Genomic DNA, 22,615 nt, shown 5'->3' on the forward strand with positions numbered 1-22,615 from the left:
ATTGGTAAAGGACGATGGCGTCTGTGGAAGAGCTTCTTGTGGACTCACTGAAGGAACTAGTTGAAGCTGAACTGAAGGAGTTTCACTGGCACTTGAAGAATGCATATCATAAGTGTATATCAAAGTCTGAAATGGAAAAGGCAGATATATTCGACACAGTGGATAAGATAGTGGCATGTTTTGGACCAGAAGAAGCTGTGAAAGTCATGGTGGACATCCTGAGGAAGATGAACCAGAATGATCTGGCTGAACAGTTGGAGAATGAACACAAGCGAGGTAACATTTAATTCACAATTGTAACGTGATTAAATATTTACCAGTGTGAAGGTTTGACTTAAACCTCTTTTCCTCTTTGCTCTGCTGGTGTGTTTGAGAGTAAATGTTTCCCAGTGAGTAATTCTCTCTTCTCTCTTTCACAGCTCAGGCTGAGGGAAATAAGAAGACATTTATCCCTGTTGGAGGTGATTCACAACAGATCGGAAATAAATATCAATCACTGTCTGTAAATGGAAATGAGAAAATATAACTGCAAGCAGCAATTACAGGGCCAGTATACAGATGTATAGAATAGAAAAGTGCGGCCCCAGTGATACCCAATGGTCTAAAAGCCTTAATTAAACATCTTACAATGTGATACAGCTGTTCATTAAAGTTTACCAATAGGTGGCACTTTCACCAAATTGATTCACACATGCACAGGTTAATTTAAGCAGGTTAAAACATGTTGTAAATACTGGCTCACATCCAGTTTAATGTGCTAAATGATGTGGAAACTATTCATCACCTTTTAGTAACATTGGTCAGCATGGCCTAAAGATTTCGATCAATACAATAAGTAATCTGGAAAGAACAAACATTCAGATATTGTAAAATTGAAACCCAAGTTATTATTGCGGGACTGCACAAATTTAATCTGTCTGAATCAGTTACTAATAATGATAATCATGCTGATATGCATCAAATTTGTATAATGCTTTTTTGTCTCTTATTTATTTGTTTTTAATTATAGAGCTGCAACACTTCTTAAAAACTTACAAAAACAGCATAAAGAGAAAGGCAAAATATATTTTTGAGAGCAACCAAGAAAATGACACAGATCTCAAAGCTGTTTACACAGAACTGTTCATCACAGAGGGAGATATGAAAGATGTCAATCACGAACATGAGATTCTGAAGATTGATGTTTTCAAGAACAAAAAAACACAGGACAAACCAATTAAATGCAGTGATATATTTACTGAACTAAGGAAAAACAATGAGGAGAAGATTGTGCTGACCAAGGGAGTTGCTGGCATTGGAAAAACTGTCTCTGTGCAAAAGTTCATCCTGGACTGGGCAGAAGGAGAATCCAACCAGGATATAGACTGTGTGTTACTGCTGCCATTTAGAGAGATCAATGTGATTAAAGACAGAGAGGTCAGTCTCCATGAGCTTCTGTTGAAATTTTATCCTGAATTTAAGGACCTGGAGAAATCTAAGTTATATAAGGAATGTAAGTTAGCATTTATATTTGATGGACTTGATGAGAGCCGACTGCCATTGAACTTTAAAAGTGAAACATTGAACACTGTTGAGGAAAGATCATCTGTAGATGTGCTGTTTACAAGTCTGGTCAAAGGAAATCTGCTTCCGTCAGCTCTAGTCTGGGTGACATCACGACCAGCAGCAGCCAATCAGATCCCTCCCCGGTATGTGGGTTTGTTCACAGAGGTGCGAGGATTCACGGACCAACAGAAGGAACAGTACTTCAGAAAGAAAATCACAGATGAGGCTCAGGCCTCCAGAATCATCTCACACATTAAGATGTCTCGTAGTCTCTACATCATGTGCCACATTCCTGTGTTCTGCTGGATAACAGCCACAGTACTTCAGGATATTCTCATTGAGAACAATGCAGAGAACATCAGCACAACACTCACTGAAATGTATATTCACTTCCTGCTGATTCAGATGAGCATGAAGAACCAGAAGTACGATGAACAAGAAGAAAGAGAATGTACAGAGCACTTACAGTTAAATAGAGAGATGATTCTGAAGTTAGCAAAGTTAGCATTTGAACAACTGAAGAAGGAACACATTGTGTTCTACAAGGAAGATCTAAAAGCATGTGGTATTGATGCAAGTAAAGACACTGAGTTCACAGGAATGATCGCTGAGATCTTCAAAAGGGAACATAGACTTCATGGAGCAAAGGTCTTCTGCTTTGTGCATCTAAGTGTTCAAGAGTTTCTCGCTGCAGTTCATGTGTTCCTCTCTTATCTGAACAAGAACATGCAGGAGCTTCAGTTTTTCTTTGACAAGCCAAAACAAAATGTCACATTGCAGGAGCTACTGCAGAAGACTGTTGATAAAGCCAGGAGGAGTCAGAGAGGACATCTGGATCTGTTCCTGCGGTTTCTGATGGGCATTTCACTAAAATCCAGTCAAAACCTGCTCAAAGGTCTGATCCCACATACTGAAGACACCGCAGAGAGCATCACAAAAATAACTGAATACATTAAACAAGAACAAAACAGATACAATATCCCAGATGAAGCTCTAGTCAACCTATTTTACTGTTTACTTGAGCTCAAAGATAATTCATTAAATGAGGAAATACAGAGTTACCTCAGTTCAGATCTACATCCAGGAAGGGACCTCTCATCTTCAATGTGCACAGTGCTGACCTACATACTGCTGATGTCAGAGAAAGTGCTGGATGAGTTCAACCCAAAGAGGTTCACGTCAAAACAAGCAGACAACAGGAGACTCATTCCAGCTGTGAGATGCTGCAAAAAAGCGCTGTGAGTAATTTCAGTGGTTGCTGTTCAATCAAACATTTATGTTCTACATCACTTAACAATTAAATCTCAAAATGCTATATGAATTATTTTCCCTGATTATGGAAAGTGCAATAAGTTTTTGCCAAAATATATTGAACTATAGAAAATAATCTGGCTAAACATTCTGTTCTGGCAGATTTTACAGCTGTGGTTTTGATGAAACATGCTGTGAAACTGTGTCTTCTGCTCTACAATCATCAAACTCTCATCTGACAGAGCTGGTCATGAGTAGCAATCACCTTAAGGATTCAGGAGTGAAGCTGATTTATGATGGACTGAAGAGTCCACATTGTCAACTGAACATACTGAGGTTTGACATTCACATTCACTGAATCACTATGTTCAAATATGTGGATGAATAGATGTTTCATAACTATAGCTAGCAGATATTTCCCCTGTCTATATTGTAGTATGATTGTATCAGTGGCATTTTCTCCAAGAACACAAGGTAGGCAATGCCTCCTCAAAAAAAGAATAAGAAAACAGTCAACCATCCTGAAAAACCTGACTTTTTTAATGCAGTTTTCCAGTTATGAAAATGAAATAATACCAAACTTCCTTATTGACTTCTTTGAACAGTTTGTTTAAAAAAACTGTTTCATGTTAATTTAAAAATATGTTCCCTTTCTGTATAGATTTGATTATTACACTAGCTTTATTTTCACTTAATCAGTAAAATCTTCAGATCTGAGGATCATATTATTCTTGGCTGGATCATTGAGTCCGTGAGTTGAACTGGATCAGTTTGATTCATGAACGATGTGCTGCAGTGTTGAGTACAAATGCACAGGAGAGTTATTAGCTTAACCTTCAGGAGTTGACCCTGATGCATTTTTCAGCCCTTGGAGTTGTGACATTTGTGTTTACTTTGTAATGGATAAAGTGGTAACACTTTATATTAAATATACAGTAATAAAGCATTTACAAATTATTTGCAAACTATAGTCTAAAGGCAAATCACAATTTATTCAGACACCTTCAAAATGTCTCACTTTATCAAAGTTAATTTGCCATAAGTTAGAAAGTGGTAATTAAATTTGACAAGAACTCAAGAGTTAAACTGTGTCAGAATAAATTCTTCTTGATATTGTCAGATAACTTTGATAAAAAAGGTATGTAACAAAACATTGTCTGGTCAAAGTGTCAAATAAAAATTTTGCTCCCAAATTTGTATCAAATTTACTGGTAGTCCACTGTCTGAAGAATTTTTGGGTATAATATGTCACAGTTTACTTTATTTTGCATAAATTACACCCACTAGTAAATAAATATTTTATTTGGTGTCTGAATAAGTTTTGGTTTGACTATAGTTCTCATTTTAGTTTGGGTCATGGTATATCAAAAAATTCATTATTTAAGTGCTTAAAACCAACCTTTATTGGTCATTAATTGCATTAACATTCAGGTTTTTAAAAAAATGCACAAATACATGAAGCTTATGTTACGACCTCCCAGTCTAGGTTAGGAGGCCGGTGACAAGATAAGTAAAAAAAATAGAATTTAACGAAAAGAACACCCCTCTCTCCTGTCCCAGCTCAGAATGACCACAAAGATAATTTCAAGTTCCACACAAAAAGAGACCTTTATTGTTACAGACTAAATGGTAGAAGCTTTTCACTTCGGAAGGGGATCAAAGGCCAAAAAAACAAACAAAAGGAAAACTAACTAAGGATTTCACAGCTAAATTGCCTACCAAAAATAAAACTCTCAAAAGAAATACAGGCAGCCTTCCCTGACTCCTTAACTAGCACAAAACAAGAGAAAAGTTTGTACACAAAGAAAAATGGCAATCCCCAACCTACTTGCTTCAATATTAACGAAATATTAATAAAAATAACGAATAATCACAACAGTCAACGAATATCCAGCAAAAACTTAACTGCGAGTTAAAGAAACGAATATTACACACAGCCGCGTTAGAGCGAGAGCTCCGCGGTCCAACTTACTCACACAGAGTTCCAACGTTAGTCACAACACAGTACAATTACGTTCAAGTTGTCTGGGGCAGGAGACAGAGGACGCACGACGGAGCTTCACCATGCGCTCCCAACAGAAGCTTTTTAACACCGCTCTGTTTCCGGGAATTCAACGCTCCCGATTGCCACGCAATCTCCTGCAGCTGGTCCCAATCAAGCTCTGCCAGGAGGAGAGAGAGAGAGAGAGAAAGAGCGCAGGACAGAGGGAGAGACTGCGCACAGTGAAAAGCATGCAATGCAATTAAAAACTTGATGTGAACACAAACATACAAAGAATAATATACGTCCGATGACGTAACACCCCCACCTTTAGCTACAAACCGTGTTTGTAATAAATCAATTTACAACCTTACAATTTATGTCATTGCAATAGACGTAATCAATTATCACTCGTATAAGCTCTGGACAATGCATCGGCCACGATGTTCTCTGCACCTTTTTTATAGCGTATGTCTAAATCAAACTCCTGTACGGTGAGCGCCCATCTCATTAAACGTTGGTTGGAGTTTGACATACGAGACAGAAATGTTAACGGGTTATGATCCGTGTACACTACAATTTGATTACCAGAGCTTAGGTACACTTCAAAGTGTTTAAGGGCTAAAAGTAACGCCAATGTTTCTTTTTCGATTGTGCTATAGTTCTGTTGACACTTGGTGAACTTTTTAGAGAAGTAACTGACAGGATGTTCAATGCCAGCGTCATCAGCTTGCATCAGCACCGCTCCGGCGCCACGAGCACTTGCGTCAACTTGTAGAGTGAAGGGCACATCGAAATTTGGGGCAGACAGGATTGGAGCATTACACAGCAAATCTTTAGCAGAGCAAAAGGCAGATTCACACTTTTTATCCCACACAAACTTTCGCTCTATACTAAGGAGATCGGTAAGGGGCGCCACTACTGAGGCAAAGTTCCTACAGAAGCCCCTGTAATAACCAGTCATTCCTAAAAAACGTCGCAATTCACGTTTATTAGTTGGTGAAGGAAACTCAGCAATAGCTTCAATCTTTGCATTCACAGGTTTGACTTGACCTTGCCCAACCTGTTTTCCGAGGTAAGTAACCACAGCCTTGGCGAATTCACATTTAGTGAGATTGAGTGTTAACGATGCCTTAGCCAAGCGGTTCAAGACTGAATCCAGGGTGAATAAGTGGTCCTCCCACGTCATTGAATAAACCACTACATCATCAAGATAGACTTCACAATTCTGTACCTCAGACAATACAGTCTGCATTAATCTTTGAAATGTGGCAGGTGCGTTACGCATTCCGAAGGCCATCACAGTATATTGCATGAACGTGTCAGGTGTAACAAACGCAGAGATCTCGGAAGCACGCGGTGTCAACGGCACCTGCCAGCAGTGTTGGGTAAGTTACTTTAAAAAAGTAATTAATTACTAATTACTAATTACTTCATCAATGTTGTATTTAAAATACTTATCTAATTACTGTGTCTAAAAAGTAACTTAAATACTCAATAAGTAATTTAACTAAATACTTCTTAAAATCCCTATAAACCTTGAGTGGACAAAAAATAGAAATTAAACTCTTTAAATAATAGATAATTAAATAAAACATGAGTCAAACATTAAATAGTTTAGCATTTTAGCTTTTTTAATAATCTATATTACATTCTATGAAAACATTCTATAATAATAAACTTTTTTGTAAGAAATGTAACCTTCTTTCGGTAAGAAACACAATTCCAGAATAACAAAATATATATATTATTCTTAAGAAACTTAAGAAAAGTTAAAAATGACATGTATCAACCTGTAAACGTGAAACTTAATTTAAAACAATGAGTTCTATAAATGTTTTACTTTATTTAAACAAATCTAAAATGTTATTTAGAATTTCAAGGAGCTTTTATAATACTATCCATTATTTTAATATTTAAAACATTTGACCATTTTTGTAATCATGTCATGTGTTTCCACAAAGTGAACTGTAACCTTGCTCATTCAGACACTTTTCTGCGCTACCGAAGTAAAATCAAGTTTTGCCTGTTTAGCAGGAGTTGCCGCAGTTTTATCCGTCGAATATGAAGGATCACACAGAAGTGTTCGTCTATGCTGCCGTGTCAGGTGCTTGAGTACTCGTGCTATTGACAGCGCAGCGGCCGATAGTTTTTTCTCCCCAGGACATAGCTTACATATTACTGTAATGTTCTTGTCTGCTTGTTTCAGAAAACCGAAGTAATGGGCATATTTCCATTTCGCAAAACAGCCACTCGCTTCAGCCGAGTCCAACATCCCCTTTAAGAATACCATAGGAGTATGCAGCAAACTTGCGCGAAATCACGTGCACCTGCACTTCAACGATTTTAAAGCGGCAGAGTTTACTTTCACATTTAGAAGATTAATTAATCAAATTAAATAATGATATTCAGCGAGTTTAATTATTTTACAGTGTAACGCAAGTACATTAAACGTAACTGTAATTAAAATACTTAAAAATGAACAGTAATCAGTTACTCTACTTTTTCAGTGGAAAAGTATTTTAATTACAGTAACGCGTTACTTAGTAACGCGTTACACCCAACACTGCCTGCCAGTAACCTTTAAGAAGGTCAAGCTTGGTTACGTAGCGTGAAGAACCAACTCGGTCGACACAGTCCTCGACTCTGGGAAGGGGAAAGGAGTCAGCTTTTGTTACACTATTTACCTTACGGAAATCGGTACAAAACCGAAAGGAGCCGTCAGATTTTGGCACCAGAATGCACGGTGAACTCCAAGGGCTTTGACTGGCAACAGCAAAACCATTACGTACCAAGTACTCCACTTCATCTCTCATGACTTGTCGTTTACACGGGTTAACTCTATACGCATGTTGTTTTATAGGCATGCTTTGCCTTACATCAATGTCATGTACAACCATGTTAGTCTGAGAGGGAACGTCGCTGAACAGTGTGGGATACTTATTAATTAGATTAATAATATCATTGCGATGTACCTCAGACAGATATGAGAGATACATTGGCAGTGTGGCTAAGATGGTAGAGTTTGACAATGTCCCACAAGAGGTATGAGCATCTTGGTCGTTTAACCCATCCACCTCTGGCACGTAACCAGTGGGCAGACCAACAGTGTTCACAGCAGCCACACTTTTAGCTACAGGGTTAACGGCAGATTTACTTCTTTCAACATATGTTTTAATCATGTTCACATGGCAGACCCTACTTTTACGCCGTCGATCAGGCGTGAGAACAGTGTAATTAGTGTCACTCAGTTTCTTCTCTATTACGTATGGACCGGCAAATCGAGCATGCATAGGAGAACTGGGCACGGGCAACAACACAAGTACAGACTCTCCAGGCTGAAAGGTACGAACAACACTCTTTCTGTCGTATCTAGCTTTCATCTTGACCTGGGTATTGGAAAGATGCTTTTGAGCAACCTCCCAAGCTCTATGGAGGTGCTCACGGAACGTACTCACATATTCCAGGACCGGCATCCGGGGAGAGCCTTTGGAAAGGAACTGATCACGAATTAACTCTAAGGGTCCCCTAACGGTGTGTCCGAACACAAGTTCGGCAGGGCTGAACCCTAGTGACTCCTGTACAGTGCTTCTTACAGCCAACATCAATAGAGGCAATCCATCCACCCAGTCTTTGCCGGTTTCGACGCAGTAAGTGCGTAGCATTGACTTGAGCGTTTGATGGAAGCGCTCCAACGCTCCTTGCGATTCTGGATGTTGGGCAGTTGATAGTTCATGTTGTACCTGTAGTTCTTTTGCTAGCTGTGCAAATAAATTAGAGGTGAAGTTTGTTCCACGATCAGTTTGAATTACTTTTGGCAATCCGAACACAGAGCAGAACTTAACTAGCTCTTTAATCACTGCCTTTGTGGTGATGGAACTCAGAGGCACGGCCTCTGGGAAGCGAGTAGCTGTACACATTATTGTGAGCATGTATTGGTGACCGGATTTGGCTTTGGGCAAGGGACCTACACAATCAAGGATGAGCCTTTCGAATGGTTCACCTATGACAGGAATAGGTTGAAGTGGGGCTTGAGGGATCACTTGGTTGGGCTTACCTGCTAACTGGCAGATGCGACACAATCGAACAAATGCAGACACAGAAGACTTCATGCTGGGCCAAAAGAAATGCCTAATAATACGATCGTGCGTTTTTGTAACACCAAGGTGCCCTGAGCAAACATGCTCGTGAGCCAGTTTCAAAATCTGAGTGCGATAGCCAGTGGGGAGAACAATCTGATAAGCCCCTTCACGTGCAGGGTCTGACGGCTTCCACCAGCGCATTAGCACACCGTCATCAAAGCAATAACCTACCGGCGCATCTGAAATTTGCGTTCTGTTCGCAGCAGCGCAAATACATTTACTCAACGACACATCAGATTTTTGAGCAGTAATTAATTGTTCCTTACTCACTTTTAAGGGAGCCTCATTTTCTGTTATACATTCATGACCCTGGGCTGGTTGCGGTTGAACAAACAATTTACACTCAGCGGTCTCCGGCGATGAAACCAAGAAGGAACTGGCAAGATCAATCACATCGTCAAATTTCCTTTTCTGTGCGCGAGTCACAGCGCATGACGGAAAAACAGAAGAGAACTGCGGCAACGCTTCATCTTGGGCGACAACATCAGGCTTCGCCGAAACGATCGGATAAGGAAAGACTTTAGTTCCAGCCAAATCATTACCTAGGATCATATCTACACCCTCCACAGGTAATTGCGCCTGCACACCGATATTAACGTTACCAGAGATAAGGTCAGACTTCAGATGAATAGTGTGCAGCGGTACTGAAGTACAGCCCATTTCGATGCCCCGAATGAGCACATTATTACCGGTGTACGATTCTGCTGAGAACGGCAGCGCACTTTCCAGTATAACTGACTGTGCTGATCCTGTATCTCTTAACATTACAATAGGTCTAGAATCCGAACCATCTGTGAGCGCGACGACACAGGTTTGCAGAAACGAATCGAAGGCAGAAGGATTTGAACGCGAACTCGCTTGTTCTGTGACGGATGTAAGAGCTACCCCTTTAGGCTTACCGCCTGCTTTCTGCTGCCAAGCTTTACAATTTGAAATCATGTGGCCAGGATCAAGACAATAGAAACAAACTCTATTTCTATCAGGCCGTTTTGTAGTATTTTTCAGTTCATTCACAGATCTAATAGGGCCGCTTGCCTTTTCTTTCCGTACATCAATAGCGGAGAACAAATTTGGAACGTGCACAGGGGAAAAGATAGTTTTATGCGTGAGAACAAATTCGTCGGCCAGAATTGCAGCATCAGCCAATTTAGAGACTTTCTGCTCATTTAAATGCACCACGACTCTTTCTGGCAAACAGTTTTTAAAATCCTCAAGTAAAATCAGTTCTCGCAAATCCTGAAGTGTTGTAATTTTGGTCGAAAGACACCATTTCTCAAACAATGCTTTCTTTTCACGTGCAAACTCCACGAACGTTTGCTTGGCTGTCTTTGAACAAGCCCTGAACCTCTGTCGATACGCCTCCGGTACCAGTTCGTAGGCTCGCAAAACAGCCAGTTTCACAACATCATAATTTAGTGAATCTTCAATTGGCAAAGCCGCACAAATTTCTTGGGCTTTGCCAACAAGATTGCACTGCAACAGCAATGCCCACATATCTCGGGGCCATTTTAATTTAGCCGCAACTCGTTCGAACGCCACAAAGTACGAATCTACCTCGGTTTCACGGAAAGGAGGAACAAGTTTAATGTACTTACCTACATCGAAGTCAGGTTGCCCAACCTCAGAGCTACTGGAAGGGGGCCTGGTGCGCGGTGATGGAATTGGTTTACTGCGCAGCATTTGAACTTCAATATCCAGTTTACGTAACCTGATATCCCGATCCGTTTTTAACTCCAATTCTTTTAATCGGAGTCGTTGTGTTTCGTACTCCTGCTTCTTTAATTCAAGATCTAATTCCTTTAATCGAACAGTTACCATCGGGTCCGTTATCATTTTACCGCTTACTGAATCTGCCTCGTCCGATTTTCCATCAATCTCCGCCTCAGGAACTTCTACTACCGCACGTTCAGGTAAAACGCCTGTCTCCACTAATTCAGCGTACAACAGGTCTTTGATGACTTGTTTCTTTTGCTCCTTCGGGACGGTTAAGTTGTAAAATTCGGCTATCACAATTAAATCTTTTTTCCTACACCGATCGAATTCTTCTAATGTGGGCGAGAGAGAAAATTGAAGTAGATCGAATTCCATTTTAAACCATACGAATTTCCTCCCCTACCGAAGATTCAAAAACAGCCAAGCAAAATTAGATATTAAAAAATGAACAAGAGAACGAGAAGATAAGATAAACGAGCGGACGAGCCCCCAATTGTTACGACCTCCCAGTCTAGGTTAGGAGGCCGGTGACAAGATAAGTAAAAAAAATAGAATTTAACGAAAAGAACACCCCTCTCTCCTGTCCCAGCTCAGAATGACCACAAAGATAATTTCAAGTTCCACACAAAAAGAGACGTTTATTGTTACAGACTAAATGGTAGAAGCTTTTCACTTCGGAAGGGGATCAAAGGCCAAAAAAACAAACAAAAGGAAAACTAACTAAGGATTTCACAGCTAAATTGCCTACCAAAAATAAAACTCTCAAAAGAAATACAGGCAGCCTTCCCTGACTCCTTAACTAGCACAAAACAAGAGAAAAGTTTGTACACAAAGAAAAATGGCAATCCCCAACCTACTTGCTTCAATATTAACGAAATATTAATAAAAAATAACGAATAATCACAACAGTCAACGAATATCCAGCAAAAACTTAACTGCGAGTTAAAGAAACGAATATTACACACAGCCGCGTTAGAGCGAGAGCTCCGCGGTCCAACTTACTCACACAGAGTTCCAACGTTAGTCACAACACAGTACAATTACGTTCAAGTTGTCTGGGGCAGGAGACAGAGGACGCACGACGGAGCTTCACCATGCGCTCCCAACAGAAGCTTTTTAACACCGCTCTGTTTCCGGGAATTCAACGCTCCCGATTGCCACGCAATCTCCTGCAGCTGGTCCCAATCAAGCTCTGCCAGGAGGAGAGAGAGAGAGAGAAAGAGCGCAGGACAGAGGGAGAGACTGCGCACAGTGAAAAGCATGCAATGCAATTAAAAACTTGATGTGAACACAAACATACAAAGAATAATATACGTCCGATGACGTAACACTTATTCCCAAAAATAAACATAACTACTTAAAAAATAAATAGCAGTTACAGTTATGGCTTTAAGGGGACAGGATATACAGTTTATAATGTATATCTATATAATGTATCTATAAAACACAAAAACTCAATGTGTGTATGTACACTTAATGTATTTGTAAACATTTCAAGGAACACTAAATATTTATGCAATAAATGTCCAATAAAGGCTGGTTTAAAGCACTTATTTTATGACATTTTCAGATTTTCTGTGTTATTTATTACAAACATACACTGCAGATATAACATATCTGATAAATTGACATTAATATGGCTGGGGTTTTTTTTTCTCTTAACAGGCTGTGTGGGTGTCATCTTACTGCTCAGTCCTGTGAAAGTTTGTCTTCAGCTTTACAGTCCTCAAACTCTGTCCTGAGAGAACTGGATCTGAGCAACAATGACCTTCAGGATTCTGGAGTGAAGCATCTTTGTGATGGACTGAAGAGTCCAAAGCTGGAGATGTTGAGGTTTGAGTTAAAAAGACTTGACTATTTATATATTTACAAAAATTAATTAATTAATTAAATTATACTGTTATACTGTTAAGATTAATTATGTATGCAATTACTGTGTTCTTCTTGTTCAGAATTTCCATATGTTATCTCACTGCTCAATCTTGTGGGAGTTTGTCATCAATTTTGAAATCCTCAAACTCTGCCCTGCGAGAACTGGACCTGAGTAACAATGACCTGCAGGATTCTGGAGTGATGCTTCTTTCTGAAGGACTAAAAAGTCCAAACTGTCAGACAGAGATACTGAGGTAACTGGTTCTCCATTAAATAACTAACAAAATAATACTCATACAGTAATCAAGGAGTAAACCAAATGTGGGCCACATATCTTCCAGAAAATGTGGTCCAGGTACATTCAAACGTACATGGGCCATTTTTGGCAAAGATATGGCACAGTAAACACTAGCTAATATGGCTGTGATCCTAAAGTGGCCAGCATATGATGCCACAAATGTGGCTCATTTGTCCTAATATGTATCTAGGCCAGTTTTGGCAAAGATATGGTACAGTAAAAACTAGCTAATGTGGACGTGAGCCTAAAGTTGCCCACATATAAAATGACAAATATTACTGGCTAATCAGCGTGTAAGCCTAACTTTTCCGACATCTGACATGGCAAATATGCCCGATATAATGTGTTGGGTATCGTTTGAATTTTATCGATTCCGGTTCCGATTCCAATTCTGGTTATCGATTCCATTTCTTATCGAGAAAAAAAAACAAAAAAACATTAAAATGTTTTAAGTCAAACATTTAGATTTCAAACATATTTATTCTGTCTTTTGCTTCTGGTTTTACAAAAAAAAAAAAAAAAACTAGACCAATATAAATTTCAGATTTTAAAATATTAAAGACGAGTAAAGAAAAAGAAAAGAAAAAAGAACAAACATATCAATTAACAATAGCATAAATAAATAAAACCGAACAAATGTCAGGTAGAGAAATTGAAATTAAAATTTAAAAACACTGCATAGTTTTCCTTTCATAAATAAAATGTGCCCTGATCCAGCAAAATGAGTCACAGTGACCCAAATTTCAAAATTGAGATGTTGAGCCATATTTCTTTCTCATCTGTTTACATTCGCTAAAGTAAAAAAAAAAATTGTGTTTAAAGTGTTTATGATGATATACTGACGTATTTTGTGCATGGTCAATAAATGTGAAAGAGAAGTCAGTTCCGGCCCAGAACAACCTTTTCTGCAGTGGAAATGCACAGAACTGTTTGAGAACGGACACAGGTCGGGAACCCGCAGTAGGACCACTGTTATTCATGCTTGCGATTCAGATGTGTGTGCTGCACTCAAACAGTGCACAAGTTCTTTTCCTTCCTGCACTAAAATAGTTTAAAAATTACTTTAGAATGCCAACAGAGGAATCGTTAAGCGGAATCAAAATGCGTGTCTTATCAAATACCAGTTACTGGAAATTTGGAACAGGTTCTAAAATGGAACCGGTTCTCGTTACCCTACCCTTATATCATAAAACAGATGAGGGCCACTTCTGGTTTGGATGTAGCACTTGCCACTTGTTAATTGAAATGTAACTTTTAAACTGTAAATATGGCCTACATATTTTAATAGAATTTGGTTATTTTAAGTAGAACAGTTAACACAGTTAACTGATGCAGGCAGATCTGGATATGAGTCTTAAGAAGGATACATACCCAGCCATTTTATTTTTGAAACATGCTTTTAAGGGTAGTTTTTTATATGTGTATTGTGCAGCATTAAAACAGAAGTGCACTATAATGAACTTACAGACTTACTGTGTAGGTAGAGTCTGAGCAAGAAGCATTTAGGTTTAAACTTGTGAAAAACTGTTTTTGAAGTCTTGGAATGTGTATTTGGATATTTATCTGAGACTTTTGAATTGCTGCTTGTGCACTTGGGTTGGGATGATTTTACCAAGTAGGACACATTTCTGGATCAACGTATATAAACATTTAGTGAATTCCCCATTTCCCTTCATAATATTTCATGTATTGTTAATGCATAACTCACTTAAGGCTTAGTGTGGCCCAGATAATGTATGTTTGTTTTATTTGGCTGTGCTGTGGCCTGCTTGTGGACCTCTGCCAAAATGCATCCATTCTATGCAGCATGTGGACCACATGAGAAATGTGGGGAACAAAATTGATGGCAATGGCAAATGGCATCATTCTACACAGTATGTGGGCTGGAGCAAGGTGTTGGATCTGGGCCATAATTAAAATATGTGACCCGGACTTGGGCCAGTTCTGCTTTATTTGGTTTATTCATGGCTGACATTGGGCCTTCCTTTGGCTTGTTTGTTCAGCACATCCCACAGATGCTTTTGGATTGAGAACTGGGGAACTATGGCAGGTATTACGTCAGAGGCAGAATGATCAAGTATCATACACTATATTGCCAAAAGTAATGCCCCTGTGTTTAACCCCTTAGAGTTCCTGTCAAACTTAACTCAATGCAAAACGTCCCGCTGGTGGAACGTTGGAACACTAAGGGGTCATATGATGCGGTTTCTTGTTTTCCTTTGTCTTTTTAGTATTACAAGCTGTTTGTGCATAGATATGATCTGTAAAATTGCAAAGCTTCAAGTCTCAAACCCAAAGAGATATTTATTGTAAAAGTTAAGACTCAGCCACACCTCCTTAAAACGACTCACACCCAGACTTGTCCACGTCACGGGTGAGTAGATTAATGTAACAACGCCAATATGTATATTGAATATAACGTAATATAACGTAACAACGCCAATATGTATATAGTGCACAGTTGTGCCGCGTCCTCCCTGCGCAACGCAGGACTAAAAGAGCACATTTCTACATGGCCGTCGAGAGTATTCCTTCGGGATGTCTTTCCGGCTTCCTCACCTCTCTCGAGAACCATGACCGCCGCCTTACATGCCTGAGGCAGGGTTTGTGGATGGATCTATGGCTACGTTGAGGTCCCGCCTTTTGTTCGCGAAACGGCTGCCTTCGTTGTCTACCCGGGCCAGTTCGGCAAGCCGTAAAGGCTCCTCGGCTGCCTCGGTTAGGCGCTTGGGTGGCCTTACGGTGACGGTTCGGAATGAGCCGTCGGGTTAACCCCCACGGTCTTCCGAGTCATTCCGTAGTCCCGTGGTACTGCCAAAGCAGACCGCTCTCCCGCCCAGCGGGCCTAGCATCTCCTTTGGTGCACCCGAAGAGGATAGGATGTCTATTGCTACATCAGAGGGGAAGCATTCGACAGCAGAGGCGGACGACTCAGCTGGACAGCACCCCTCCACGGTTGCTGCCCCGTCTGAGGCGGACGAGCTCAAAATTAGGCTTAAAATTTTCAAGTGTGGATTTCAGTGTTGTGTTTACAAGCACGACTAAGAATCTAAAAGTGGCTTCTTATTTCATTTTAGAACATGAAGTTTTGTTTTTAAATCTTATCTTTATATTCTTTCTTTCACTTTATTGACATAAGATTTCAGGAGCAGTATTGTGCCACTATTGTTTGTGTGAGATATATGATGCTATATTTTTGCATTTAAATTAAAGATATATGATGTCCAATGATTTGGGAGAATGTTTGTTTCTTCCTGATAATACTAAATGAACACAAAATGATCTTTTTTGTGAACAGTTGTTTTTACTGAATACTTGGTTCATTCTTAAAAAGAACAACAAACACTAATGTGATGTCGACTGTTGTATGTTTTTGTAGGTTGTCTGGCTGTATGGTGACACAGAAAGGCTGTCATTATTTGTCTTCAGCTCTGAGTTCAAACCCCTCACACCTGAGAGAGCTGGATATGAGCTACAATCACCCAGGAGATTTAGGAGTCAAGCTGCTTTCTGAAAAACTGAAGGATCCAAACTGCTCACTGGACAAACTCAAGTATGTCAAGCAGGGGGAGTTTTTGGGTTTACCGTTTAAACTTTTCTGTGTCTCTGTTTATCTATACGAGTATAGGAGTTTCTAGAGGATGCAACAATATAAAGGATTTAAAGAGCATGGGTCTAAGGAGTAAAATCTTAACTAAACTGCTCAGACAAAACATATTAACAACATAACATTACTTTAACTCCCTGACTGGCAACAAAACAGGAGCAGACAGTGAAAATACAACAAAAATGGCTTCCTATAGCTTTTATAAAAGGTAGAAACAAACATATTCAAAATTATAATTTATGTTGCAAACATTAACTTGTAAATGAAGGAACAAAAAGCCCTAACCTTAAATATTGCAAGTTACACACTATTACAGTAAATTAGTTGACATTACCTCAGATTAAAGAGCACTGCAGAGAAAAAAAAACACTAAACCATAAGAATACACAACAATTTTAACAAAAAGTTGGGCAGGACACAGACAGCACTCTGGGAAATGTTTCTTAGCTTCTATGATCAGCTTTCTTTCAAAGAGACAGGAGGAGACAAAGAGGAAAACACAGAGAAAAACACAGGGAACACAAACAACAGTACATCAGAAAATAAGTCAGGTCACCTTAATTTCTATAGTGCTTTATTCAACACCAGTCTCTATGTTGCAGGATGCTATTCAGCTGTAAAGCAGCTCTTCAGAAGAAGATAGTGCAGCTTAATACAGTTTAAGATTTTTCTTCATATGATGGTTTTAGTCAATGCAGTCATCTTAATAAATATCTAAAAGTTATGTGACTTTCAGATTCTGACTAAACAAGCCAGGAGGAGACAGTGACAAGGAAACCAAACTCCATCAGGTGTCAGAAATTGAGAAAAAAAAAATTCAATCTTGGTTGGGGACCGGTTCTCCTCCACTAAGTGAATGAGGGAAGTAGAGCTGCTATTTAACTAGTAGTAGACAACTGACTACCAGAGGTCTTATTATCAATAAGGGCAGATCTGAGATCTGTTTGTGTCTTCATCTCTTTAAACCAAGCATAACAGTATGATATTTAACAGAACTTGCATGTCATGATACTGTACTCAGTGTAAACACTGACTGTAGTCGTGACAACACATTAATATGATGGAGAGAGCATTTTGTATTAGAGTTGCAATTATTTTGCAAACAAAAAAAACAAGTTAAAACTTTTTATCTGATAATGTTCACAATCATTAAGTCTGTTAGTGTTGTTAGCATCTGCTTTTCTGACTTTAAAAAGAGCTGCAAAGAGCTTACAAGACACAAAAACACATCACACTGACCCACAAGCTCTCAGAGAAACAATTAAACAGCAGTATAATTTATCTTTTCATACACCCCTGCTGAAAAAAAAACAGCTAAAACCAGCCTAGGCTGGTTGGCTGGTCTTAGATGGTTTAAGCTGGAAGTAGCTGGTTTTAGTGGCCAAAACCCCTCTAAAACCAGCCTGCTGACCAGCTAAAACCAACAAACCAGCCTAGGCCGGTGTAAAGGGATTAATTACATATAATTTAGCTCAAAGGGAATCTAATATGATTCAGGGAATTTGAACAGAATCGCTGTTTTACGGCTGTTCAGAGTCGACCCGCGATTCATTCGCAAGCCGTGTAAAAGAAACTCTGCAATGGATATTACTATCCAGAATATAGTGAAACACTATATATTAGCACAGTAGCAAAATCAGCAGTTTAAGACATTAACTTGTAAGCACAAAACACAAGATACTTATCTTTTCTAATAAAAATAAGATTTTATTGGATAAACCTAACACATACAAACTAATCTAACATAAACACACGCATTCACACAGGTTGCAGAAAGAGAAAGTGAGGAAAGAGTGAGTTTAAAGGAATGAAAACAGGAAGTCCCAAGTTTATAGCAATATGTGCAATTGCTTAGACCTGAACAACCATCAATCACTTAATTGACCCTCGTATTGAGTATCTCAAAGAAGTTATTAAACTTTATATCAAATGCACCAGTTCAGTTAGAACCTGGAGGTTACTTGCGTTGCCTTTTTCTGTGCCGAGGGAATTGTCGTTCCAGAAAGCGGGCCTTCCCGAGGTTGTAGATTGGTTGGTGGTCGGTCGATGTGATGTCTTCTTGGGCGTTGCCTGATGATGCGAGTTGTGCGCTGGTTAGAGTTCGGATTAGCACAGACGTTTGGGTCACGGCTTGCGGCAAAACTTAACGAGAACACAAAACTCTCAACGGAAAGAAATAAAAGAATTAAAGTAAAAGACAGGAGTGTAATGATCTCCTCATGTTTCCTTTAGAGGAGCAGGCTGGAATTCAGGCCAGGCAGCGTTGAAACGCAGCGGCGCGAAGCACAAAGATTAAGACAGAGTAAGAGCGTCATCGTAAGAGAGTAAGGGAGAGATTTGAGGGTGTCCTGAGTTTTTAAACTTAGCTTTTGGACACATTCCAAATGGTGTCTTGACCAAATTAGAACATTGTCTGAAGTCAGGCACTGCTGGTTTCTCCTCCCAAACCATAAATCACAATGTTATCTTATCAGTCCCTTGGGTCCCAACTTTCCCGCTCTTGGCAAAGTTAAATTTGGACATGATTTCGATAACAAGACTAAAATACATTTTACAAAGAATTGAATTACAGAAACATTTCGAGAATGCCATTTCAAGACCGTGCATATCAAACACCAATATAAACCATTAAACTATTCAATAGTTATCAAAAGGGACATACACAATAAGTGATTAAAACATATTAGGCAAATGTATGGGTTACATATATGAATAGGAAGTTATACATAGAAATGAAGAGTTGCTCATGAGTCCTTTTAGCATAATTTTGGGTGCATATATATATATATATATATATATATATATCAAAAGGCAGTTTTCTGTGCCATACTGTGACCATAAGGATGTGTTCTGTGAGGAACAAAGAGGTCAAGAGGCCGTAGAAGGAATTTCAGGCCCTGTCCTCTGTGTGGGGGAAAACCAACCAATATCGCTAATGACTTCACTCATGTGATGTTGATGATGTGCATTTCTTTGACCATTAATCTTGATTATTTGCTCCAAATTTGACAATCAGCAAGGGTCCCTTTGTGTTAATGTTGCAAGTTCCTAGTTTTAAGCCTGTAGTTACTTGGTTGCTTCAAGCTGGCGGGCTGGCGCCAGGCTATCAAACGTCAGATTTATGACGGGGCCTCTTGTGGAATTTGAGTCTGTAGAAGTGTTTTAACTTCTAATCGAATCTCCTAAATTGTCTGATTCGCGCTGAAATCCTACACCGGTTTTAGCTGTTTTTCTCAGCAGGGGCATGCTGAGTTTCTTTTCTTTCTAAACAGGAAATTATCTCAGTGACCCACATTACACCTCTGATTAGACCACACAAATTATAATATCAAGAGGTTTTCAAAATAAATAAAAACACTAAATAATAATATTGTGATTTTAAATAACCATCTATGATATAAGCCTGCGAGTTAACTGTATGATTAGGTTTACATTAATGGCAAGTTAGCTAATAAGCTGTCTGTATGAGTAATGTTTCATTATCAAACTTACTGACAACAGTTTTCAAGTTATTTTCATACTTAAGTAAATGCCTATCTTTATGAATGGGCCTTTGAATTATTGATTCGCTAAAAATGCAGATTCACTCAGAGATGCACAACATTTCTGATATGGCTTCAAAGGTAATATGTTCTCTGCAAAATTTATCAAAAACACATAATATTGTGTTTAAAATATAACACAAGATCAACTTCTAACTGTACTGTTAGGTATTATTATTATTATTAAAAGTTTATTCCTTTAAGGGGGCAGCCGTGGCCTAATGGTTAGAGAGTCGGACTTATAACCCAAAGGTTGCAGGTTCGAGTCTCAGGTCCGGCAGGGATTGTAGGTGGGGGGAGTGAATGTACAGCACTCTCTCCACCCTCAATACCACGACTGAGGTGAGTCCCTTGAGCAAGGCACCGATCCCCCAACTGCTCCCTGGGCGCCGCAGCAATGGCTGCCCACTGCTCCGGGTGTGTGTTCACGGTGTGTGTGTGTTCACTACTGTGTGTGTGCACTTGGATGGGTTAAATGCAGAGCACAAATTCCTTGTATGGGTCACCATACTTGGCCTCACTTCACCTCCTTTCCTTTCCTTTATTTGAAAAGGGACCATGTACAATTTTAACATTAATGTTTCCATTTCATGTATTGTACCGAATTTAGCCAACTAGTCAAAACTAAAGAAGCTGTATTTCTCCAAAACCCTACAGTGATGATACTGATTGGCGTTTTTGTCCAAAATTTTTAAAAGTCTGTTTATAAAGAGGTTTAATATCAGTTTCTCCTGGTTGACCCCAACATGTCAGACAGTATGAGAAATGAGAAAAGATTGTAGCGTGGATGAACGTCTTAGCTACATCAGTGGGAAGACATTTTCCAATTTGTTTAAAATTTACCAGGTTATATTTTATAGTCCTCACCATTTTCTTTGTGTTTTTTTAACTAAGATCTAGGTCCAGTATTAAACCAGTAACAATTTCTAACTTGTCACCATTTATAAAAAATATTTGCATTGGAAGAACAAACATTAGTTTTAGAAAAAAACATCCCTTTTGTTTTACCAGTGTTCAACGTAAGACACGATTGCTCTAACCACTGTGTAATCCTTTCCATAGCTTTTTAGCTTTTTAGCTGCTAACTCTGCTGTTCTTGCATGTGCAAAAATAACAGTATCATCAGCATACTCTTGCACTTGTATCCCTTCGCCCTGCTGTGGGAGATCATTAAGCACTTAACTGTCACTGTACCACCTGTGGGACGCTTGGTGCTCTTTTTTCCAATGCCCTTTTTCTCTATCAAATGTTTTAGTAATCATCATAAATTATATATCATTTGAACGCTTAGAAGCTCAAGAATGATCTTGTGACCATTTTTGAAATTGGACACTGCCTTACCATGGAAAGGTACTTTAAAATCTTTTGGCAGTCTCCTCCCCCTTAGCGGCGGTGTCAAGTGTCTTTTAGAATCACAACTTTTTACAATCTTAACAAAAAACCTCATTTGTAAAGGTCTGAGTCTCAGGATTCCATATTTGGTGGTTATTTTGTGATAGAATAAAAATTTTGTGACGGAAAAATGCATTAAAAATATGTACAGGCTAAATAATACAGGGCCTATTATTGATCCTTGGGGTACGCCCATTGTACAATTTAAGTTATTAGAATGAACCCCTAATTTTGACACATTACTGTCCATTTGATAAAAATTAGGAAATCCATGCTAAAGCCCTGGATGAAAATTGAAACTTAGGTAATTTAGAAGAATATTATGATTTACCATGTTGAAAGCTTAATGCAAATCTATAAATACATATATGTGTTGCCAGTTAACAAAATAAATCAAATCAACACTGAATCAGGTTTTATATTTGCCAATTTATTGTGTCATTTTAACTAAATTAGTTGCTTGGATTTTTTCTCTTAGTTATGAGATCCTAAGCAATCTTAAATGAAAGGTAGAACAGATAATAGGTGGCACTTCTATATCACTCAATTTACATCAAAGATAATACTCGGATTTACCACAAGGGGTCACTATAACTGTGCTTACACTCCGAACGGAGGTTTCACATGAATCATGAAATAGCAAATAAAGAAAATTTAAATAAAGTGTCAATCCTTCCAAATGTACAATTATTTCTAGTGTTAGGGCACACTTTTAGGGTGAAACAATACTCTTTAGAATCACACAAACACGGTAGTGGCACCCTGCACATAAACAGAACGACTGTCAGCATTTTCATCATACGAACCAAAACAAGGTTGCTCAGAAATCAATTATAACATAAACATGATATAATGCACATCATCCATATTAGTTATGCCAGAGTCTTCATTCATCCCAATCACTAACCACAAGATACACATTGTACATACACGGGATGAAACAAACACATTGAATTACAGCAGATTAAAGGAAATATCAGCGTATGTACTCACATAAATACTGGATTTAACCCAGGATAATACACCACTTTCTTTTTTCTCATACACTGCTTAACCCCTCTCTGTATCTCACTCTATTCGCACGTCATCGGTAGCAGCCATTCTCTTAAAGGGGAAGTAACCTATTTTTGTGCCTCACACTCTAATACCACCCGGCTACATCTGAATATAAATATGATTATTACCCTTAAAGTTATTTATAAGCTAGTGTGCTCCAAAATAATGACAAAATTCACGTTAACAAGATATGAGCATTCAAAACTTACAGTCTCT

The 22,615-nt window shown here is 38.8% G+C and overlaps 2 protein-coding genes across 2 annotated transcripts in view; both read left to right on the top strand.

The window, feature by feature from the left end:
• On the top strand, positions 1–526 carry LOC141326083 (caspase b-like). Its single transcript, XM_073834781.1, has 2 exons — positions 1–276; positions 420–526. Exons 1-2 carry the CDS (start codon positions 15–17, stop codon positions 524–526), a joined length of 369 nt encoding a protein of 122 aa, XP_073690882.1. The 5' UTR covers positions 1–14.
• Positions 527–558: 32 nt separating this feature from the next.
• The window catches only part of LOC141326084 (NACHT, LRR and PYD domains-containing protein 3-like), a 28,564-nt gene continuing 6,507 nt past the window's right edge, over positions 559–22,615 (top strand). The window contains exons 1-6 of the mRNA XM_073834782.1: positions 559–586; positions 1,010–2,783; positions 2,959–3,132; positions 12,298–12,465; positions 12,585–12,758; positions 16,182–16,355. Coding sequence (XP_073690883.1) covers positions 559–586; positions 1,010–2,783; positions 2,959–3,132; positions 12,298–12,465; positions 12,585–12,758; positions 16,182–16,355 — 2,492 coding nt within the window. The remainder of the gene's footprint in view (positions 587–1,009; positions 2,784–2,958; positions 3,133–12,297; positions 12,466–12,584; positions 12,759–16,181; positions 16,356–22,615) is intronic.

The sequence above is a fragment of the Garra rufa genome, chromosome 2, assembly GCF_049309525.1.
Source record: "Garra rufa chromosome 2, GarRuf1.0, whole genome shotgun sequence".
NCBI classification, from domain to species: Eukaryota; Metazoa; Chordata; class Actinopteri; order Cypriniformes; family Cyprinidae; genus Garra; species Garra rufa.